Source organism: Mus caroli, chromosome 5 (assembly GCF_900094665.2).
Source record: "Mus caroli chromosome 5, CAROLI_EIJ_v1.1, whole genome shotgun sequence".
In the NCBI taxonomy this organism is placed as follows: domain Eukaryota; kingdom Metazoa; phylum Chordata; class Mammalia; order Rodentia; family Muridae; genus Mus; species Mus caroli.
This window is the reverse complement of record NC_034574.1, coordinates 144,529,286-144,550,198: the sequence shown is the minus strand read 5'-3', so window position 1 is coordinate 144,550,198 and position 20,913 is coordinate 144,529,286. Positions and strand designations below refer to the sequence as shown.

At 42.6% G+C, this 20,913-nt stretch overlaps 1 protein-coding gene across 1 annotated transcript in view; it reads right to left on the bottom strand.

Moving 5' to 3' along the window:
- Positions 1-20,913, bottom strand: part of Kl (klotho) — a 41,052-nt gene that overhangs the window by 8,272 nt on the left and 11,867 nt on the right. Inside the window, exons 2-3 of the mRNA XM_021163850.1 lie at positions 4,951-5,461; positions 3,269-3,537 (exon numbers count right to left, since the gene is read on the bottom strand). Of these exons, the coding sequence (XP_021019509.1) occupies positions 3,269-3,537; positions 4,951-5,461 (780 nt within the window). The remainder of the gene's footprint in view (positions 1-3,268; positions 3,538-4,950; positions 5,462-20,913) is intronic.

The following is a 20,913-nucleotide window of genomic DNA, read 5'->3' as shown; positions in this document are numbered from 1 at the left end:
AGAAGAGAGAAGAGAGAAGAGAGAAGAGAGAAGAGAGAAGAGAGAAGAGAGAAGAGAGAAGAGAGAAGAGAGAAGAGAGAAGAGAGAAGAGAGGAAGGAAGGAAGGAAGGAAGGAAGGAAGGAAGGAAGGAAGGGAGAGAAAGAAAGGAAAGAAAGAAAGAAAGGAAGAAAGAAAGAAAGAAAGAAAGAAAGAAAGAAAGAAAGAAAGAAAGAAAGAAAGAGGAGGGAAGGAGGAAAGAGAAAGAGGGAGAGAAAGAAAATAGGGTTCTTGAGCACCTGCTCAAGATAATGGCTTCTAGGGCAGGGAGAGTGAATTTTCCTTAAGGATGTAGGTCTTCGTAGGTGGACCAAATTCCAGAGGATGGTCCCCCACCAGGATTGCATGGGCAGTACAAATCACAGTAAATGTCCATATGAAGAGGGGTGGGGGACAATGTGAAGTTTGGTGTTTGGGAAGATGTGAATGGATCTGGAAGAAGTTAGGGGGATAATAGGAGGAAGTAAATATGACCCAAATTCACTATAGAATCCCCCAAGAACTAATAAAAATATTTGTTTAAAAAAATCACTTCTTGAGACACTAACATAACATAATGTTGTAGATGTGCTGAGCCCTGCTTGTCACAAAGACACCCAGCTCACACTGAGAGAATAAATTAGGCGTTCTGATGCTGTCAGCCAGGGTGTTATCTTGAGAGGAGCTCTGATGGCCTAGAGGAAAGCCAGCAGCACAGACAGACAGAAGTAAACCCTAACTATAGCCTGTTCCCACCCGGGAGCTTTCAGAGCTTTTACAACCACAGCAGGGTTGAGAGTGACTTTTGGGATTTGGGTTGGGATCACAGAGGATGCAGAGGGCCTTGAACATGTAGCAGGTCAGACACCCTGAGTAGATGATCTCAACAATGTAGACAGAGAAAAAGACTGGGGCCATTGCATTGTTGACGTCAGATGAGATCCTGACACAGCCTTAAGAGTTGGATGGTGTGACTCAGTAACAGTGACTAGCAGGTACAAGGCCCTGCAAAATGAAGAGATAACAAAATCAAAAACAAAACAAGACTTCTCCTCCCCCCCCCCCACATTTCCTATTCACTGCCATGATTTGGGTTCTGATTGGGGTTGCCCTTCTCTTTCAAGAACATCGACCAAAACCCTGGCACTTCACGCTGTGAAGACATAAATCATCCTTAGGGAGCAGGGTGGGAGGAAGATGGCCTTCCCACACAGCCCTGTCTCGCTCTACAGATGCGAGTCTGAGTACTGACTGTACATGAAATCACTTGGCAGACTCCAGCTACTATGCCAGACAATGTGTGTGAGCCTCCAGTGCAGGGATGTGGCCAGCAGGAAACTCTCAAGAGGTAAAGAAATACAACAAAGACCAGGAGTTATCTAATCTACTCCTGGCCCCAACAAAGGTAAGGAGGGAGGGGATGTGGGACACATTTATCTCCTTCTTCCTCCTTTGACATCTCCATTTCTGCCACATTAGAGTCTACCTAAACTTCACTGTAGACTCTGAAGAATTAGGATAGGACAATCCAGATAGCCTTGTTCTGAGGGAGAAGGAGGGAGATGGAGCAGGAAAATAACCTCACACTGAGCAGGATGGTGCTGATGTATGTGGCTGTCTGTGGCTCTCAGACATCCTCGTGGTGTTGGCTAACATCCCGTCAGTTCTAGCAAACCTGAGAAAATCAGAGCCAAGGCTTATTTGGGTTCATGACTTTGGATGCTCTGGTCAACAATCAATGGGCCTCACTGGGGGACTGTGGTAAGCTGACACAGCAGAGTGGGGGACACAGTATGACAAACTGCTTGTGTCATGATTAAATGGGAGAAAAAGGAAGAGAAAGGGCTTGAGTTCCCACTACTCTCTTTTAGGGCATGCCCTTTGTGATCTAAAGACCTCTTCCAGTAGACCCCAGCACCCCACTATTCGACTAGCTATCAATAGCACCAAGCTGGAAAACAAGACCATGAAGCCCTATGGTGCCATCCCAGGCCTCAGTAGAGCTCCACTCAACATTGTTCAGCTGTCTTTTGAAGGTAAGGAAAGGACTTAAGTCCAAAATCACCTCTAGATTGAGCTACATAGTCTAAAAGCCAAAAGGACATCTTACATCAACAGGGGCAGAAATACATCAAGGATAGACGATGTACTTCAAAACAAAACAAAGCATTTCGATATCTATAGGAAACCAAAATTCCATTCCAATAAGAAGCCTCCCCTTGGACCTAAGCATTTTTCCGAATATTTCTTGTGAAGCTACAACTTGTAGCCCCTCCTTCTGGACTAGAACAGTTGTTCTCAACCTATGGGTCACAGCCCTTTGAGGGTCAAACAACCCTTTCACAGGGTTGCTTAAGACCATCAGAAAACACAGATATTTACATTACAACACATAGCAGTGGCAAACTTACAATTATGAGGTAGCAACAAAAATAATCATATGGTTTGGTGTCACTACAACATGAGGACCCGTTTTAAAGGTCCGCAGCATTAGGAAGGTTGAGAACCACTGAGCCAGACTCCAACATGCTAAACCTCGAGATCTGACTACAGATACTGAACTTTTGTTTTCCTCACAAGGGTAACCCAGCAATCCACACGGGGTTTCATACACAACTGGCAGTCAGCAAGTGCTTACATAAAGTATTCGGTCAAACCACAAGAAACAAGTCACTTTAACACTGGGGAAACTGAAAAAAAAAAAAAAAAAAAAAGGTTTTGAGGACTTCCTACACAGTTTTGATGTTCAATAAATACTAACTGATCATTTTTGGAATGCCTCGGTGCTATCAATAAATCATTGAATCAATGGTTTGCTCTCTTGAGATTTTTTTTCTATGAGCCTGGAGTGGGGCATTTACAGTGAGGAAGAATCTGTTAAATGCTCCAGACATTCTCAGCAACTTCTCTGAGACACTCCCGACTTCTGTGTTGAATCTTATTTATGAAAAACTTAACTTCCTGAGCAGGGACCCCAACCGTAACACCAAAGGGAAGTGCCTTATCTTAGTATTGTCTTAACAGAGCTTACATATTAATGGTTTGAATCTGTTTTCCCTTGGAGAACACAAGGGAAATGGAGAGCACAAGATGTAGATTGAAAGATGTTTGAAGACTGAAGCATTCTGGACTATGTATTTCACAAGCTCACTAGGGAACCCTGTTTGGCTCAAAGTCCCAACACTGCACCTTGGCCAGAGCTTAGTGAGGAAGCAAGAGGCCAACACTGCTGGGTTTTGTCAAAGGACTTACTTGAACGTAGTTGTCAACAACTCCCCAAGCAAAGTCACAGGGAAATGTCCCTTCAAGGGGCTGGTTTTCAGGTAAAGGAGGAAAGCCATTGTCCTCTATCAGCTTTTGGTAGAACAAGGCCGAAGACTTTGGCAACAGCTCCTTGTCCTGACTCAGAAAGTCAACGTAGAAGAGTCCTCGCCGGATGCTGTAACCCCTATGCCACTCGAAACCGTCCATGAGCGACCACGCAGTGTACCCAATGACGTCGACCCCATCCAGCCTGATAGCTGCAGAGGGAAGAGAGGACAAAAGTGGTGTCATTCCCCCACTGGGCTTTGTGTGACTTGAGCAGAGAGGGGTTTTTCCACTTAAAGAAGCAAGGCAAGAGGCTGGAGAGATGGCTCAGTGGTTAAAAGCACTTGCTGGTCTTCTAGAGGATCCAGGTTTGGCTCCCAGCACCCACATGGTGGCTCACAACTGTAATTCCAGTGCAAGGGATCCAATGCCCTCTTCTGGCCTCTGTGGGCATTGCATGCTCGTGGTGAACATATACACTTGCAGTCAAAAATTCTCATACATAAAATAAAAATAAATAAAATCTCAAAAAAATATTAAAAGACAGAAACAAGTCAGGTGTAATGCTTCTTATTTGGTAAACACTTTTTTTCTAGTTCACAAAAGGCTCTCATCAAATCTAGATGACTCCCCCAGACAATGTCTTCATAGATAATTTTACCTTCACAGTGGGAGTTTCTCATTCCCAGAGGTGCTAGGGTGATTTGTTGTTCCTAACCTGGCCACTAAACACTTTGACTCGTGTCTTGTTTTTTCTTGTGCTGTGGATGGGACCAAAGGCCTTGGGGTACCAGTACACTACATCTGACCCACTTTCATAGCCTTTAAAGCTTAGTTTATCCAGGTCATATGAATACTCCTCTTGCTTTAAAAAACATTTTGTTGTTGAAAGAGGGAGCTAGTGGTAGCTATAAATAATCAACATATATTGTATAAATGTATGGAAATTTCAAAGAATAAAAAAATTAAAGAAAAACATGCTATTCAGCTAAAACAAATGGGCTAGAAATATATAGAGAACTACATAGTCTGAGACTTTTAAATCTGTGTTGTATAATCTAACAATGTAGATGAGAGACTTCGAGTCCACTTGTTTTAAATATTAATCTTGTTTTATTGTCTTATCAGCAAATTATCAAAGTTCCTTTTAAGGTACTTGGAAAATTAAGTTTCTGAAGGGCCCAAATGAGAGCAGTGTTACATAAATACATTCTCCCTACTGCTTAAATTATTTACATATTGACAAAAATTATATATGCGCATTTTGCAGATAGTCTTAAAAGGTGTATGTGGTATGGTGTGTGTGTGTGTGTGTGTGTGTGTGATTTGTATGATATGTGTGGTGTATGTTACATGTGATGTGTGTGTGGTGTGTGATATGTGTGTGGTGTGTGATGTGTGTGTACGTGTGTATGGTATGATATGTATGTGATGTGTGCATATATGATATGCATATGTGTATAATGTATGTGTATGGTACAGTGTATGTGGTGTGTGATGTGTGTGTGGTATGTGATATGTGTTGTATGTATGGGTGTATTGTGGAGGGTGTATGTGGTGTGTGTTAAGGGGAGTGTGCATGTGTGAATTTTGGCAAAACAATGGGATTTTTCTTGAAAGCCTACCTTTTAAGGTTTCCATTATGAACTTCTTGAGATAATACATGTATTTGGCATCATCCCTTTTGGTGGTTCCCGAGACAAACCAGCCATTTTCCACAATAAATATTGGAGGGTGGTTATATTCCAGATCTATCCAAGACAGAAGCTGCCTCAGGTTGGGAGACTCCAACTGGCGGAACTTCATGTTAGGGTCCAATAGCTGAAAGCTCAAGGTTGGTCCGAAGGAAAGAGCAAAAAAGTCAGCAGTTCCTCTGATGAGCCTCTTCTCAGATTCAGTAAAATCAGGCAGAAGAGACGAAAGGTTGTTCTTCATACTCTCTGGGTAGTCGCCATCGATAAATATGGGTTTGGCAAACCAGCCTAGCACAAAGTCAAGAGACTTCTGGCATTCTCTGATGTTATAGTCGGTCATTCTTCGAGGATTGATCCAATGGGAGCTTAAGGCGATAGACACCCGGCCTCCCTGTGTGGGGCGGAAAGAGGTGTTGTAGAGATGCCAGACTTTGGCATGAGCCTACAGAGGAAACAAAAAACAAACATGAATTTCTCCCAGAGTGTGAGGAAGCATGCAATATTTACTGGATTCCCCACTCCACTGATGCCTGATTACCATCTGACCTAACACAGTGACTAGTCCACAATACAGCAATCAGCTAAAGTCAATAAGTTATTTCAAGGAAGGCCACCCTGCAGAGAGCTGCCACCATGATCTGAGAAGATTTCCAGTGTGTTTTAGCAGCCAGTGGAAAAAATGTAAAATCATTGTATTGAGTGGATAGTTACGATTCACATTGGAAAAATTAATAAACTAAGAATTTGTTATAATACTTACTGTTAAGTTATCTTTGGATTATGTACTTTTTAATTTGTGGGCTTGAGGAAAAAAAAAGAAAGAAAGAAAGAAAGAACCAATCTCCCATCTGTACGAGGAATTTCCAAATAGGATTATGTGTTTTGTCCTAAGAGACTAGGAGTTTCCAAATAGACTCCAGTTGTTGGAGTCAAACTGATTATTTCTCATGTGTCTGTCATCCCCAAAATTCTAACACATGCTCTTACAACTTTTGTCTTCCCTGTGAATCAGCCCAAGACATTGAAAGATGAACCTTAGTATCTTGGCCCACCATCCAGGGCGCTGAGACATTGCTGGCTTCTTGAAAGTGCAAGGGACAAGCCAGGAACAAGACATAACTAAATACAGCTGTGAGGACATGGGTTGCTAATATTGGGCCAGGAGTCCCTTGTAAAGCCGCTCTACACAGCCAACTCTGTGCTTCCAGAAACCCCAGCTGACCCCTGACTGTTCATCTATTTCTCTTTCACTTAACAAACATTGAAGAGAATCTGGGTTTTATTTCCTCATTACCTTTGAACTCCTTGATTAATTCTTCATATTGTCCTACAAATACAAGGGCTATCTGTTAGTTTTTTATTCCCCAAACACACATTTGGAAAACTCTGCTCCCATTTGCTGCTTGATTCCGTGTAGTTTCCAGAATGAGTGATCCAATTTTCCTCTCACTTCGAGAGCCAGAGGATCTTCCGCTCACTATGCCAAATATCCTTTTTATTTTCCTCAAATATTCTTCTGGTTTGTCTCAGCTCAGGCATCCAAGAATGGTCTCCTCACCCATCCTCCAAGTTCAGCAAACCGTTCAATGAAGTAAATTTGTTTGTCTCTCATGTTGACTTTTTAAAACAATATGCCTCATTTCGGCAAGTGCAGTAATATTTCATGATCTGTAGCAGCTGTCTACAAGCTGAGAAAATATAAAACTAAACCAGGTCTGCCTTGGCTGTAGAGTGAGGCCTGTCTCCAAACCTTTACAGAGGGAAAGAGGGAGGGGAGGGAGGGAAGAAAGCCACACTGAAGATATAGCTCAGTAGTCAAACGCTCACTAGCTCATGAAAGGACCTAGGTTTAATCTGGGAAACAAACAAACAAAAGGCATTAAAGAAAAAAAAAAAAAAAGGGCTGGTGAGATGGCTCAGTGGGTAGGAGCACCTAACTGCTCTTCCGAAGGTCCAGAGTTCAAATCCCAGCAACCACATGGTGGCTCACAACCACCCGCAATGAGATCTGACGCCCTCTTCTGGTGTGTCTGAAGACAGCTACACTGTACTTACATATAATAAATAAATAAATAAATAAATAAATAAATAAAAAACTGCCCTTTTGTGCAAAGAATACAGACTGATCTAAAAGTTATCATCTATAGCAAGGACACAAAGGACCCTCACGTAGCTGAGGGGACTTGCTACATCCACTCCAGCAGTGACACACGTGACAGGACTAGAAACCTGGACGAAGTCCTGAGGTGAAAAGTTCACGTAAACTTAGTCTCCTGGAACTGTGGCATCCCTTAACACGTATGCTCCAAACTTGTCCTTGAGAATGGATCTGTGTGATTTCTCTCAGTATTGTTTTATTATAGATGCCTCCAAGCAATGACTTGCCAAATACCTAAGCAAAATTGAACTTTGCTTCCTGGCCTTCGTCAATGACCTAGGTAGTCCTTGAGCCAATCCTGGGCTTGGAATTCAGTAAGAATGTTGCCTATTCAGTGACATTCAGAATTGCCTCTCGTATTGTAAGAGAGATAGTGAAAGAAATCAGGATTTACTATCTACTACATAGAGTTAGAAATCCCAGGGCAAGCTTAGCAACATAAGTTTAGAATTCTTATTATAGTTATGTATGGGAGACTACATTACTTATTAGTAGAAAAGTCCCCCCTCACTATCACTTAGAATAAAAGCCAAGTCGCTCCCATATACAGGAATTTACAATGGTTTAGGAAGTAGATCGGGCTGTGGTTTTAGAGTATTGCATTATTCATGAGAAGGTTAGCTAGGGCGCAACTCCTTAATTAGAACCATGACTTGGGTGTGAAAGCCCTTGCCCTGGGAGTGTAAAGACCTCACACCTGGCTTCTAAGAATATAGCTGACTTTAGATAAAGCTGACTTTGTCTCAGTTGTTTTATTGCTCAGTTCCTGACAGTCTTTGTGTTTGCATTCCTCTGTTTTGTGTAAGAGTCATTAAAGCATCCGATAACTCATTGTACCTTGCCAATGTGTCACCTAACTTTCCTATTTTCTTCTGTATAAAAAGTCTGATGCTCAAGCCAGGTGTGGTGACACATGCCTTTAATCCAAGCACTCAGGAGGCAGAGGCAGGCAGATTTCTGAGTTCAAGGCCAGCCCGGTCTATAAAGTGAGTTCCAGGTCAGCCAGGGCTATACAGAGAAACCCTGTCTCGAAAAACAAACAAACAAACAAACAAACAAACAAAGTTTGTTGCTCGATTTGACATTAAATTTATATACAGCACACTCTCTTGTGTCGTGTCTGTTTATCACCCCCTTTTCATCGCCAACTCCATTGCCCACTGAGGGGGGGCCGCCTGAGGTGCGTCTGCAGCAGGGACTCCATTTGTAAGCCTCTACATTAGTATCTAATGACAAGAAGCTAGACGGTGGTGCCTTTGGAGAGGGAGGGCCGGTGAGGAGTTACAGGAAGGTTTATATGGCAGTGGGCAGGTCCTCTACCTCTCTATCGGGACTCATCACACAGATGGGCATTGTCCTAGTTTGCTTCTCTGTTATAGTGGCCAAACACCAACCAAAAACAACCCCAGGAAGGAAAGGGTTTATCTGGCTCTTAGGTTGCAGTCCATTACTGAGGGAAGACAAAGCAGGAGCCTAGCAGCAAGTGCTGAAGCAGAGACCACGGATGAACTTTCTGGCTTACTCAGCTGTCTTCTTGATAGAGCCCAGGCCTCCCTGCCCAGAGATAATGTTGTCCATACATCAATGAAGCAGTGCCACACAGACAAGGCCACAAGTCAATCTGATGAGGGCAATAATTCCCCAGCTGGGGTTCCGTCTTCCCAGGGGTACTAAGTTGACAAACAAGATCAGGCATCACACGTGGACTTGCCAAAACTCGTAGGATTGTGCGATAAAATATAAAGACTTACTGAGAAACAGATTGTGAGTATATTACTAGTCATAAAGATACTTGTTGTTGTATATCGTCTAGGATTGACATGACAAGAAACACCGATTTTCTCTATGTCTTAGGGTTTTATTGTTATGAGGAGATACCATGGCCAAGGCAACTTTTATAAAGGACAACATTTAACTGGGGCTGACTTAAAGTTTCAGAGGTTCAGTCCATTATCATCATGGTGTGAAGCACAGTAGTGTCCAGGCAGACATGGTGCTGGAGAAGGAGCTGAGAGTTCTACATCTTGATCCAAAGGCAGCCAGAAGGCTGTCTTTTCTGCACTGGATGGATCTTAAGCCCACCCTGATGGTGACACATTTCCTCCAACAAGGCCTAAAACCTAACAAGGACACACTTCCTAATAATGTCACTCCTTGTGGATCAAGCATTCAAATACATGAGTCTATGTGGGCTGAACCTTTTCAGACCACTATACTCTGAAACATAAATTTAACTCTGCAAATCAGTTACTTTTTAAAAAAAATTATAGATGTAGGCTTAGATTATTCAAAACCTACTTTAATAAGGGTTCTCAAGAGTTTCAACACTCCCTCTTGCCCACCATCCAAAGGGAGGGAGAAAAGATGGAAAATAGGACAAGGGGATGTGGACCTGTTTAGAACCAGTTTTTTTGTTTTGTTTTGTTTGGTTGGTTGGTTGGTTGGTTGGTTGGTTTTGTTTTTTCCAAGACAGGGTTTCTCTGTATAGTCCTGGCTGTCCTGGAACTCAATCTGTAGACCAGGTTGGCCTCAAATTCAGAAATCTGCCTGCCTCTGCCTCCCAAATGCTGGGACTAAAGGCATGTGCCACCACGCCCGGCCAAGTTCTTTAGGGCCATCCCAATCTTCATTGTCAGGATACCAGCAGTCCAGTTCAGTAGTATCACCAAACATGAATAAGCATCAGCAGCATGGTCCAACAGAAACAGCCAGGCCTCCACTGTCAGCCTGAGTCAGCTGGGAGTGATCAGAAACAGCCAGAAAGTCGGGAGTTCTTTGCCATGCCTCTCTCTCAATAAAGTGAAGATCCTTAAAGACTGGAGACTGATGGAGCTGTGCCCAGCTAGCTATGCAAGTGTGCTATCACTCTCTGTTAGGTCCTACTTATACTCTCTCCAAACATCTCGAGTCTTCTCACAGATCTGCTTCAACAAAGCATCACTTGAGTTTGCTCCAGCAAACTATCATGCGTCTGCGTCACATGACACAACCAGAAATTTCCACTTCATACACAGTCAGCATTCACCCATTCGAGCAACAACTATTACACTCTGCTATTTCGCTGAGAGACACAAAAGATAGTGTCTTCTTCTCATGGAGCTTTTATCCCAGGGATAAAGGGATGGATGAAGAGAGAAAGGTTAGTGGGTGGTAGGATCCGGCGGGGTTGCAGTTAGATAGGAAATAGCCATCGTCGGCAGAGGCATTGCTTGAGGAGAGACCCGATCCATAAAGAACAAGGGAGAGTCAGCAAGGGTCAGGGGATGACATCAAGTCATGCAGACAGAGTTGACCAACTGTATGAGGAAATGGACTGTTTTAACTCTGTACCCTTCCAAGTCTTGTCACCACAGAAAAACTTGGGTATCAACTCTGACTCTCTGTTCTCTGTTCTACTTAAAACAGGGACAGCGACGATATTTTACATTCCCATCCTTATGAGGATTAAATGAGTTGATACTGGTTGAATATGCCTTGCCCCCCACCCCAAACCCTAACTCCCAAATGCTCTAAAATTCAACGTTCATTGAGTCCCAACACAACCACAAGTGGGGAAGCCCCTGGGCTTTAGTGTTAGGGTTCCTAGTGAAAATCCAGATACCCTGTAAAAACCAGCCAATAGTAGTGTCTGCCTGAGGAAATACACTGCACACAATATATACAGGAATTTTGTGTTGACTCGGAGCCCTCTCCCCATGACATCTCCTTATGTATATAAAAATGTCACAAAGTCCAGGATCTGAAAGACTTCTTGCTCAGCCACTTGGGGTAGCAATTGTGACTGTAAGCTAGTAAGCACCTCGTGTTTATCCTTCAACTGTAATCCTAATGTCGTTTGGTTTATGGTTTTTAAAAGATGACTAGATGTGAGGTATGGTATGAATCAACAGCGATCCAAGAGGCCAGTTAGGCACCTACTGCAATAAAGATGGTACCAAGGAGAAAGAAGATGGCAGTTTGGACCATTGGTCCAGGTGGAATATGAGAATGGACAAGGAGATGCTGGCAAGTAGCCAGGCACAAGTTATCACGGATTCGATTGGTGTGGCTTGCCCATGTGCTTGATGCTTCACATGGGATGCAAGGGGGGAAAGGAATCACAGACAACAACAAAGCCCCAAATCAAGGAGATCGAATTCTCTTAAGTCATTGAGCCACTGTCTCAAGAAGGATACCTGGTAGGAAGCTGGGGGCTTGAAGCTAAAACACATCAAAACAGTCACAGACAATGTTAGCACTCAGCCATGCACATCCCAGGGGCCAGACTCAAGAGCTCACTTTGTTGTGACTATTCCTTCGATTAAAGAAATAATAAATTAAAATGGAGTAATTCTTAGAAGATTAATTTAATCCTGTGAAAGTTAAATTAAAATCTTAATTAAATTAACTGAGACCAACAGAGAAAGAATTGAAATGCAGCCCATAAATAGAAAATAATTCAGATACCTGTGTGTGTCGCTCCACACCCAAGAGCCGTGATGTAAGGTCTCAGAGGCGAACTTCTTAAAAAGACAAAGGACTGGAACATTTCAAGCCAAATAAAGCCTTTTTGTTTTTTGTTTTTCTTTCTTTTTTGGCATCCTTCACCTCAACTTTAAGAACAATGCATGCTTGAGGACTTTCTCAAGGTCACCTCTGTGCTGAGTTGTCACATGAGCCAGCGGACTGGCCTAATGCCATGTTTACAGACCAAATTACCCTCTTATTTGTATCAGCACAATTCGGCAGATTATAAACTGCAGTTCCTTAGCAGCATTTCAATAAGTCTCTCACAAAACACTCCTCTAATGATTTCCCCAAAATAATAACCTTCTGTATTTTCCATCCACAAAAAAGCCAGCCATCTCCACACAAGTTCCTTAAGAGATGAACAGAGTCTAACCTGACGCTCAGGTAGACACACAGAATAGAATGGTGGCGCCCGGGATGACTTGCCTTTACTGAGGACTGGTGTGTGTGTGTGTGTGTGTGTGTGTGTGTGTGTGTGTGTGTGTGCCTGTGTCTGTTTATCTGTGTGTGTGTGTGTGTGCCTGTGTCTGTTTATCTGTGTGTCTGTGTATCTCTGTGTGTGTGTCTGTGTGTGTGTCTGTGTATCTGTGTGTCTGTGTATCTGTGTGTATCTGTGTATGTGTCTGTATATCTGTATGTGTGTCTGTGTATCTGTGTGCCTGTGTGTCTCTGTGTGCCTTTGTGTCTGTCTCTGTGTGTCTGTGTATGTGTCTGTGTGTCTGTGCTTCTATGTGTGTCTGTGTATGTCTGTGTATCTATGTGTCTGTGTGTGTGTCTCTGTGTGTTTCTGTGTCTCTGTCTGTCTATGTGTGTTTCTATGTCTGTGTGTGTCTGTGTATCTGTGTGTCTGTGTATCTGTGTGTCTGTGTGTCTATGTGTCTGTCTGTCTGTCTATCTGTCTCCTTCTGGTATCATTCCTCAGGAGCTTTCTATCTTGTTTTTAAGGCAGTGTCTATCATTGGCCTGGAACCTACCAATTACGCTAGGGTGGCTGGGCCAGCGAGCCCCAGGGACCAGCCTGTGTGTGTCTGCCTCTTTGGTGCTGAGATTACAAAAGCATTGTAATGTGGCCTTTTAGGTTCTACTCTAGCAAGCCCCTTACTGACTATATCACCCAGTCCTCTACTCAGGACTTGGTTTAGTCATTTCTTTTTGTTGCTATGATAAAGACATCAGGACTGGAAGCAACCTGGGGAGGAAAGAACTTATTTGGCTTATATAGCCCTTTCATGGTCCATCACTGGGGGAAGCCAAGACAGTATTGCACTTACCCACAGATAATCGTGTAGACTGTTAGTTAACTCTTGGGACCATACATATACTGAAAACAGTTATATATACGGCAGTTGACTTGATGTGCCTTGTGTTGCTGTGATAAAGACCACGGCCAAAAGCAACTTGTGGAGAAAAGGGTTCATTTTAGCTTATACCTCAGGTCACACACACACACACCTTCCATCATTGAGGGAAGTCTGGGCAAGAACTCAAGCAGGAGCTGAAGCAGAGACCATGGAGGAACGGTGCTTACTGGCTTGCTCCCCCTGCTTTGTTCTGTCTACCTCCTTGATACAACCCAGAACCACTTGCCCAGGGGGACACTGCCAGACCATGGGCTAGACCCTCTCACATTAAACCTTAACCAAGAGGATACTCCACAGAATTACCTACCGTCCTGTCTTATGGGGTTATGTTATCAACTGGACCTCCTTCTCCTCAGAGGATTCTAACATGTCAAGGTGATAAAAACAACAAACAAACAAACAAACAAACAGGATAGCATTTCTAATCATCTGCTGCAGAATAGATTAAAATGTCAACAACTGGAAGCTGGAATGATATATATATTTTTTTTAATCTCCAAAATGTAGACACTACTACAGTCCTGACTCAGGTGACAGCTGTTGGAAGGACTTTTGACAGGCATCTCAAAGCAAGGGATGGAAAGAAGGTTGCTGCTACACCTACCACTCTGGAGGCAGGCTAGGATCCAGCAAGCATCTCATCTGGCTTCACCTGCCTGATGCAGGATGCCACTGTCTGAGTCAAACGTGGCTCTACTCACTGGTCTCCTCCTGCTGTGCACGTACTCTGGTATTTTCACAGTAATTACGAAGGAACAGTGTGTATGTGTGTGGGTGTGTCTGGGTGTACATGAGTGCATGCACTATGTAAGCATCTTTGTGCTTTTGTGATGCTGACCACAGGCAAGCACCATCCTGAAGCACCAGACCCTCGAAGCTCTTGCTCAATTCTAACTCCTTCTCAAGAAGCCCATCTTCTCCTCCAGCTGATCCCAGCCCAGGGTCATCTAATTTGCATACGTTTACATGTTTACTGATAGGTCTCCAGATTCAGTCAAAGGCATGTTCAGCAATTCACCAGGACGAAAGCCAGGATGGGTTTTTAAATCAAGTTGTCGCTTTTGGATTTTTGTCACTTGGAACCATCTTGTCTTGGCTTTGCTAAGTGGGCTACATAACAGGTCTTTTTCACTTGCTTTAAAATTCTTTAAAGGAAGCCAGGTATAGTGGAGCACCCCTTGAATCTCAGCACTTGGGAGGCAGAGGAAGGCAGACCTCTGTGAATTCGAGGCCAGCCTGGTCTACAGAGGGAGGTCCAGGATGAGCAGAGCTATATAGTGAGACTCTATCTCAAAAATACAAATAATAAAATAATAATTTAAAATTTCTTCAAAGGAGGGGAAAAGTAACTTCATAGCTCACATTGTACAGAGCTTGACAACGTTTGTCAAATCATTCTACTTAACAATAGATCACACTGCTACGAAAATCCTTCTAGGTCCTAAAGAGATGGCTCTGTGGTTAAGAGCACTGGCTGCTCTTATAGAAGACTTAGCTTCCGTTTCCAGCACCCACATGCTGCTCCCGATGATCTGTAACTCTAGTTCCAGGGGATCTTACAGTCTCTCTGGCCTACTCAGGCACTGCAGGCATGTGAAGCACAGACAGACATGCAGGCAAGACCCACATACATTACCAAAAAAAAAAAAAAAANAATTACTTCCAAATGACTGATGTTAAATTGTCAATAAAATATGCCAGCTTATGACCAGAATTATCACTGGATGAGAGGGTGACCCCACTGACATTATTGGGGACATGGAGGAGCGCCAGCATCTCAGGCTGTACCCCGATGTTTCTATGCCAGTCAACCATGAACCAGAGGGAACCGTACCAGAAAACCATGAGGGACCAGGGAGGGAGGCACACAGCCAGATGCAGGACTGCGACAGAATTGTGAGCACTGAGACAAAAGACATCAGAAGGTCATCGCAGGATCTTTGACGCCAACATCCATCAGCACCATCACCCCTGTCACTCTGCAACACCCCCATTGAGCAGTTCCCCTTCATTGTCAGCAAAGCTGAGACAAGCATTTTTTTTTCCTCCTATAACTTTCTAAATGTTCTCCTTTCTCACCAGCTTCTCCAGCTGGGAATCAGCTGATCAGGCCCTTCTCCCTGAGCCTTCCTGGTGATCAGACCATAGGCTCAGTTGCTTTTTAAATAACTCCCTTCCGCTCACAGGAGAGAACACTTTAACTCAAAGGGGGGAAAATGGCACGTGGATGTGTTTCTACAGCAACAGACAGGGTAAGATTACAGAAAAACACAGCGTGCTTTGTGGATTTGTGGTTAGTGAGAAGCAATCTGTCTGCCCTCTTCCCATTTACCTGTTTGTGGTGGAAAGTTATTTAGGAGACAGGTTGAGGAGTTGCTCCAGGGGTGGCCTTGGTGGCTCTGACCACAGAAAGAGATGGGACTGAGAACATGAGCATGCAGTTTATACAATGACAGCTGCCCTGCCTCTCGGACAGGCTGTGTTCTCTAAGCAAGAGGAGCAGCAGGCACCAACAAACACCAGGAATGTGGATTGCAGAGAGCGTTAGAATACATCAGATGCTGTAAGGAGGAGGATGATCACAAGGACCTGCTGTGCCAAAGGAATGCGAGGTTTCCTGTTGTCCCTCACCAGAGTCTTATTTTCCTTTCAAACTATGGTGTGGCCTAATCTTTTTATTTATGTCTCTGTAGGGGAGACTCCATGTGTACCCCAACAGCAGTGTTTCCACTGCTCCCCATTTTCTGTAAGGTAATGTCTGCCACCCTCGGCCCCTGTCACAGCCAATCCTTCTGCCCCATATCCAGTCCTAGGAAACCCGGTTCCTTACAGCCAGCCTGTGTGATTAGAAATAATCCGTAAAGATTATTTGTATCATTAAAAGAAAAAAGCTCTTGATGTCCCTGGGCTTTGTCCAGGTTCATTTACAAACGTTCATTCCATGAATTTAGTAATAGCTCATACGTTCCTCGGCTTCAGTGTTGAACAGCCATTACATACAAAGAACTGGCTTGTACCAGGAGGTGTTCATGAGAAACCTTGGATTGTATTTTCGGGAACTCTTCTCATCCCAGAGGGATTTGTTTTCGGTTTTAAATGTGGGTCCCATTGAGTCTTCTATCCAGAAGCCAAGACGGCAACCTCGTGAAACTTTCTGAAGAGTGTCATCAGCAGCGCCTGTTAATTTCGAGTCACGTGGTTTCCCAGAAACCCCAGGAAGTAATCTCCTCCACTTCCTGTGAGGCTGAACTGCTGGGAGGAACTATTTTAAACGGGAAGAACCAGGCCTATCTGATGGAGAAAGCGGCACGTGTGCACAGAACTAGGTTTGTAAAGCTGTATCCTGACAGGAGAAGAGATATTCTAAACAGAAACACACTTGCTCCTTCCTTGGGCGACGGGACCTCCCTGAAATAAGTCCCCTCCTCAGAATCCAACCACAGGAGAAGGAAAGTAAAGCCGTGGTGCCAGCTAGAGCTAAAGGGGGACCGAACTTGCCTTCTGAGGAGGGATTTCACGGCTCTAACAGCTTAATTACTATATGCATATTTCTGAGATTTTTAGGTTTTTTTTTCTTTCTTTCATCAAATTGTAATACCCTTACAAAAAAGAGGGAGAAAAGTAGGTATCTTCCTGTCTCTGTTTGGGCAAAATGTAAATAAATCCACTTTCCATTATCAGCTTCTCATTAATTAATTAATTAATTAATTATTTCTGAAGATGCATTGGCTTTATAAAACTAATACCCCTTGGTACTGAGGTCTCTTGTTCTTTGGCTAAAGGGAAGGCAGAAAGAACTGCTTTAGGAAGAGAGAAGAAAGTAAGACACACACACACACAGCCACCACCGCCAACACAACATCAGGGCCCATAGAGTAGCTAAAAGGCTGAGTCGGGGACAGGAGGCCAAATTGATGCAGAACCTCATACATACGTGGTCTCTAGAGCAGGGGACCGCAGCATGGCAGCTACTCACCTCTATCCTTCCCCAGCACAAAAGGGACATCTCAGGCACAAAGGGTAAGAAAAAGAATGCAGCATTTGGGCTCAATGACCTTGTGTGCTCCATTTGGATGTGGTCCCTGGTTAGAAACCAAAGACAGCAAATGTGTATATAGTATGTATGTATGTATGTATGTATGTATGTATGTATGTGCACCATGTACATGCACTGTCTAAGGAGGCCACAAGGGGCATCAGATTCCCCCGGAACTGGAGTTACAACAGCTGGTGAGCTACCAGGGGGATGCTGAGAACAGCCAGGGCTCTTGAAACACTGAGCCATCTCTCCAGACGCAGTCTTCTTAATTTTAAAGGGAAGCAATTGGAGATTACACAGTAAGAGACCCGTGAACAGGGTCTAATGTTAAAAAGAATGTATTGGTACCAAAGGAAAAAAATGCAATTGGAGGCCAATGCAAATGAATAGAATACATCTGGCAAATTAACCTCAAATAATTTGATAGTATTGTCCCTCTAGAAACACAATAGTTATATCTCTATATGTTGTAACTTTATACCTCATAAACCTCTGTGTGACATGTCTGAGGACAAAAACAAGAAAAGGTGATTTATATACTATAGTACAGTCTCTGTTTAAAGAGTGGTGTCTTGAAAGCTTTCAATGGTTAAACAAAAATTTGATGGTTGATTCTTAATGACAAAGACTGATCGAAATTTGAATGGATCAACCCTAATGGGAGCTCGAAAAGGAGACTCACACTCTCCCACAGGATGTACACACAGCTATATTTCTCTCTGTTTACAGTCAGACATGAAAACTCACTAGGCACGCTTCTGAAAACACGGAAATGTTCCAAAACTTGCCTCAAAATGAGCTCTGTGGGCTGGAATGGCATAAATGTTATGACTGGCCAATTTAATTTTTAAAGCGATGATAAAATACCTATTTCCTTTTTATTTTTATGACAGTAATATATGTTTATGCTTTAAAAGTCATAGATTGGGGCTCAAGAGATGCTGCCGCAGTTAAGAGCACTGGCTAATCTTGCAGAGGACACAAGTTCAACTCCCAGCACCCATAGGGAAGCTCACAACTGCCTGTAACTCTAGTTCCAGGGGATCAAATGCCCTCTATTGGCCTCTGTGGGCACTGCATGCATATGGTAGGTATACAGACATACAGGCAAACATACATAAACATAAAATACAAATAAATCTTTTTAAACAGTCAAATATAATTCTGAGAAACTAGATGAAAATTACAACTCTCTATCTCATACACTCCACTTCTCCCTAGCTTCCCTCCCTAGAGGAAATAAAAATCATTGTGCAGCCATGACTTTCTGTTTATTGTTTGTTTGTTTTTTGTTTTTTTTTTTTTTAATTTACACCACTCTCACTCTCCTATCCACAATATCCACTGGCTTCCTGTTATGGAAGCTAACAGTTTAGCCATCTTACACTGACAGATTAGCCTTGCAAGAGGTTTGGTTTCACTAACATCCGGTGAAGGCTTGCTCCATCATTGTAAATATCATTCACAGATGGCCAGTGTGGTAATGAAGTCCATCTTTCCTTAATTCTGTTTTCTTTGAAGTTAATACTCACACAGCTTTTCTCTTTGCTTGGTTTTCCTTGTGCCTGTGGTTCACTGATCTTACCATCTGCAGCCTCCGTCCAGCAGACTCCCATTGGCTCACATCACACGGAGACACACTTCTGGAATCTTCACCCCTCTGTGCTGGCTTCTCTGTGTCTACAGCACAGCCACCTTCAGGCCTCTGCTTCATCCTCACATCCCCAGCTTAGATGCGGTGTGTGCACACTATGTCTTCTTCGTGATTTTACATGGAAGACACTCTCTAGAAGCTTCCTGAGAAGGGGCTCATAGAAGATTTTTTTCTTAAATTATTTTCATTATTTAAATGCATTCTATACATCAAACATAACATTGAGTATTTTGAGAATCAAATAATACATAAAAATTTGTTTAACTTTTATACTCATATTCTTATCCTAAAAATATCATTAATGAATATGTAATACTGATGATAACTGAGGATCTTATATCTAATGTTGAATACTAAATTGTTTCAAAACATACAAAATATTCTTTGAGCCTGGCAGTGATGGCACATGCCTTTAATCCCAGCACTTGGGCGTTGGGAAGCAGAGGTAGGCAGATTTCTTAATTCGAGGCCAGCCTGGTCTACAGAGTGAGCTCCAGGACAACCAGGGCTACACAGAGAAACTCTGTCTCAAAAAAAAAAATGTATTCTTTGGGAATTAAGCATAGTAAAAGAGCATAAAATATTAAAAATGAATCATTAAGAAATATATTCAAAAGCCCTTATATAATACCACCTGACATAGTGAGAGAGTATTTAAAACACATTATGTATCTGTGTACATTGTCTAACAATCAGTTTACTTAAAAAGATTATCAGTGTTTCTAGGAGAGAAATCATTTTATCAGTAAGTATATTTTAAATTTTTCAAAATAGCAAGAACTCTTTGAAGTTAAACATTAAGAAAATGCTAATTTCAAGTACAGTGAGAAAAATATGAATAATATCTCCATGATGTTTGTAGAACATGATTTTAATATTTTCAACTTAATATTCAACAAGTAGAATAATTGTTTTGAGATATATTTTGTTGTTATCTCTCCCTTTTCATTTCTGATTTTATTAATTTGGATACTGTCCCTGTGCCCTCTGGTTAGTCTGGCTAAAGGTTTATCTATCTTGTTGATTTTCTCAAAGAACCAGCTCCTGGTGTTGTTGATTCGTTGAATAGTTCTTCTTGTTTCCACTTGGTTGATATTGCCCCTGAGTTTGATTATTTCCTGCTGTCTACTCCTCTTGAGTGTGTTTGCTTCTTTTTGTTCTAGAGCTTTCAGGTGTGCTGTCAAACTGCTAGTGTAAGCTCTCTCCAGCTTCTTTTTGGAGGCACTTGGAGCTATGAGTTTCCCTCTTACTACTGACCTCATTGTGTCCCATAAGTTTTATATGATGTGTCCTCATTTTTATTAAATTCTAAAAGGCCTTTAATTTCTTTCTTTATTTCTTCCTTGACCAAGTTATCATTGAGCAGAGCATTGTTCAGCTTCCATGTGTACGTGTGCTTTCTGTTGTTTTTGTTGGTATTTAAGACCAGCCTTAGTCTGTGGTGATCTGATAGGGTGCATGGGATTATTTCAGTCTTCTTGTATCTGATGAGGCCTGTTTTGTGACCATTATATGGTCAATTTTGAAAAAGGTACTGTGAGGTGCTGAGAAGGAGATATATTCTTTTGCTTTAGGATGAAATGTTCTATAAATTCCTGTTAGATCCATTTGGTTCATAATTTTTGTTAGTTTCACTGTGTCTCTACTTAGTTTCTGTTTCCATGATCTGTCCATTGCTGAGAGTGGGGTGTTGAAGTCTCCCGATATTATTATGTGGGGTGCGATGTATGCTTTGAGCTTTAGTAAAGTCTCTTTTATGAATGTGGGTGCCCTTGCATTTGGAGCATAGATGTTCAGAACTGAGAGTTCTTCTTGGTAGATTTTTCTTTTGATAAGTATGAAATATCCTTCCTTATCTTTTTTGATGACTTTTGGTTGAAAATAGAGCTTATCTGCTATTAGAATGGCACTCCAGCTTCTTTCTTGGGACCATTTGCTTGGAAAATTGATTTCCAGGCCTGAGGTAGTGTCTGCCTTTGTGCACCTCTGAGGTACATTTCCTGTATGCAGAAAACTACTGGGTCCTATTTACATATCCAGTCTGTTAGTTCTGTGTCAGAACTTCTCAGAGTTCAGCTGTCTCTATGAGCCTGTGATTCTGGGATCCTGTGATCCTGAGATCCTGGGTGTGTCAGAGTTCCTGGGAGTCAAGTTCCCTCTGGGACCCTGAGAT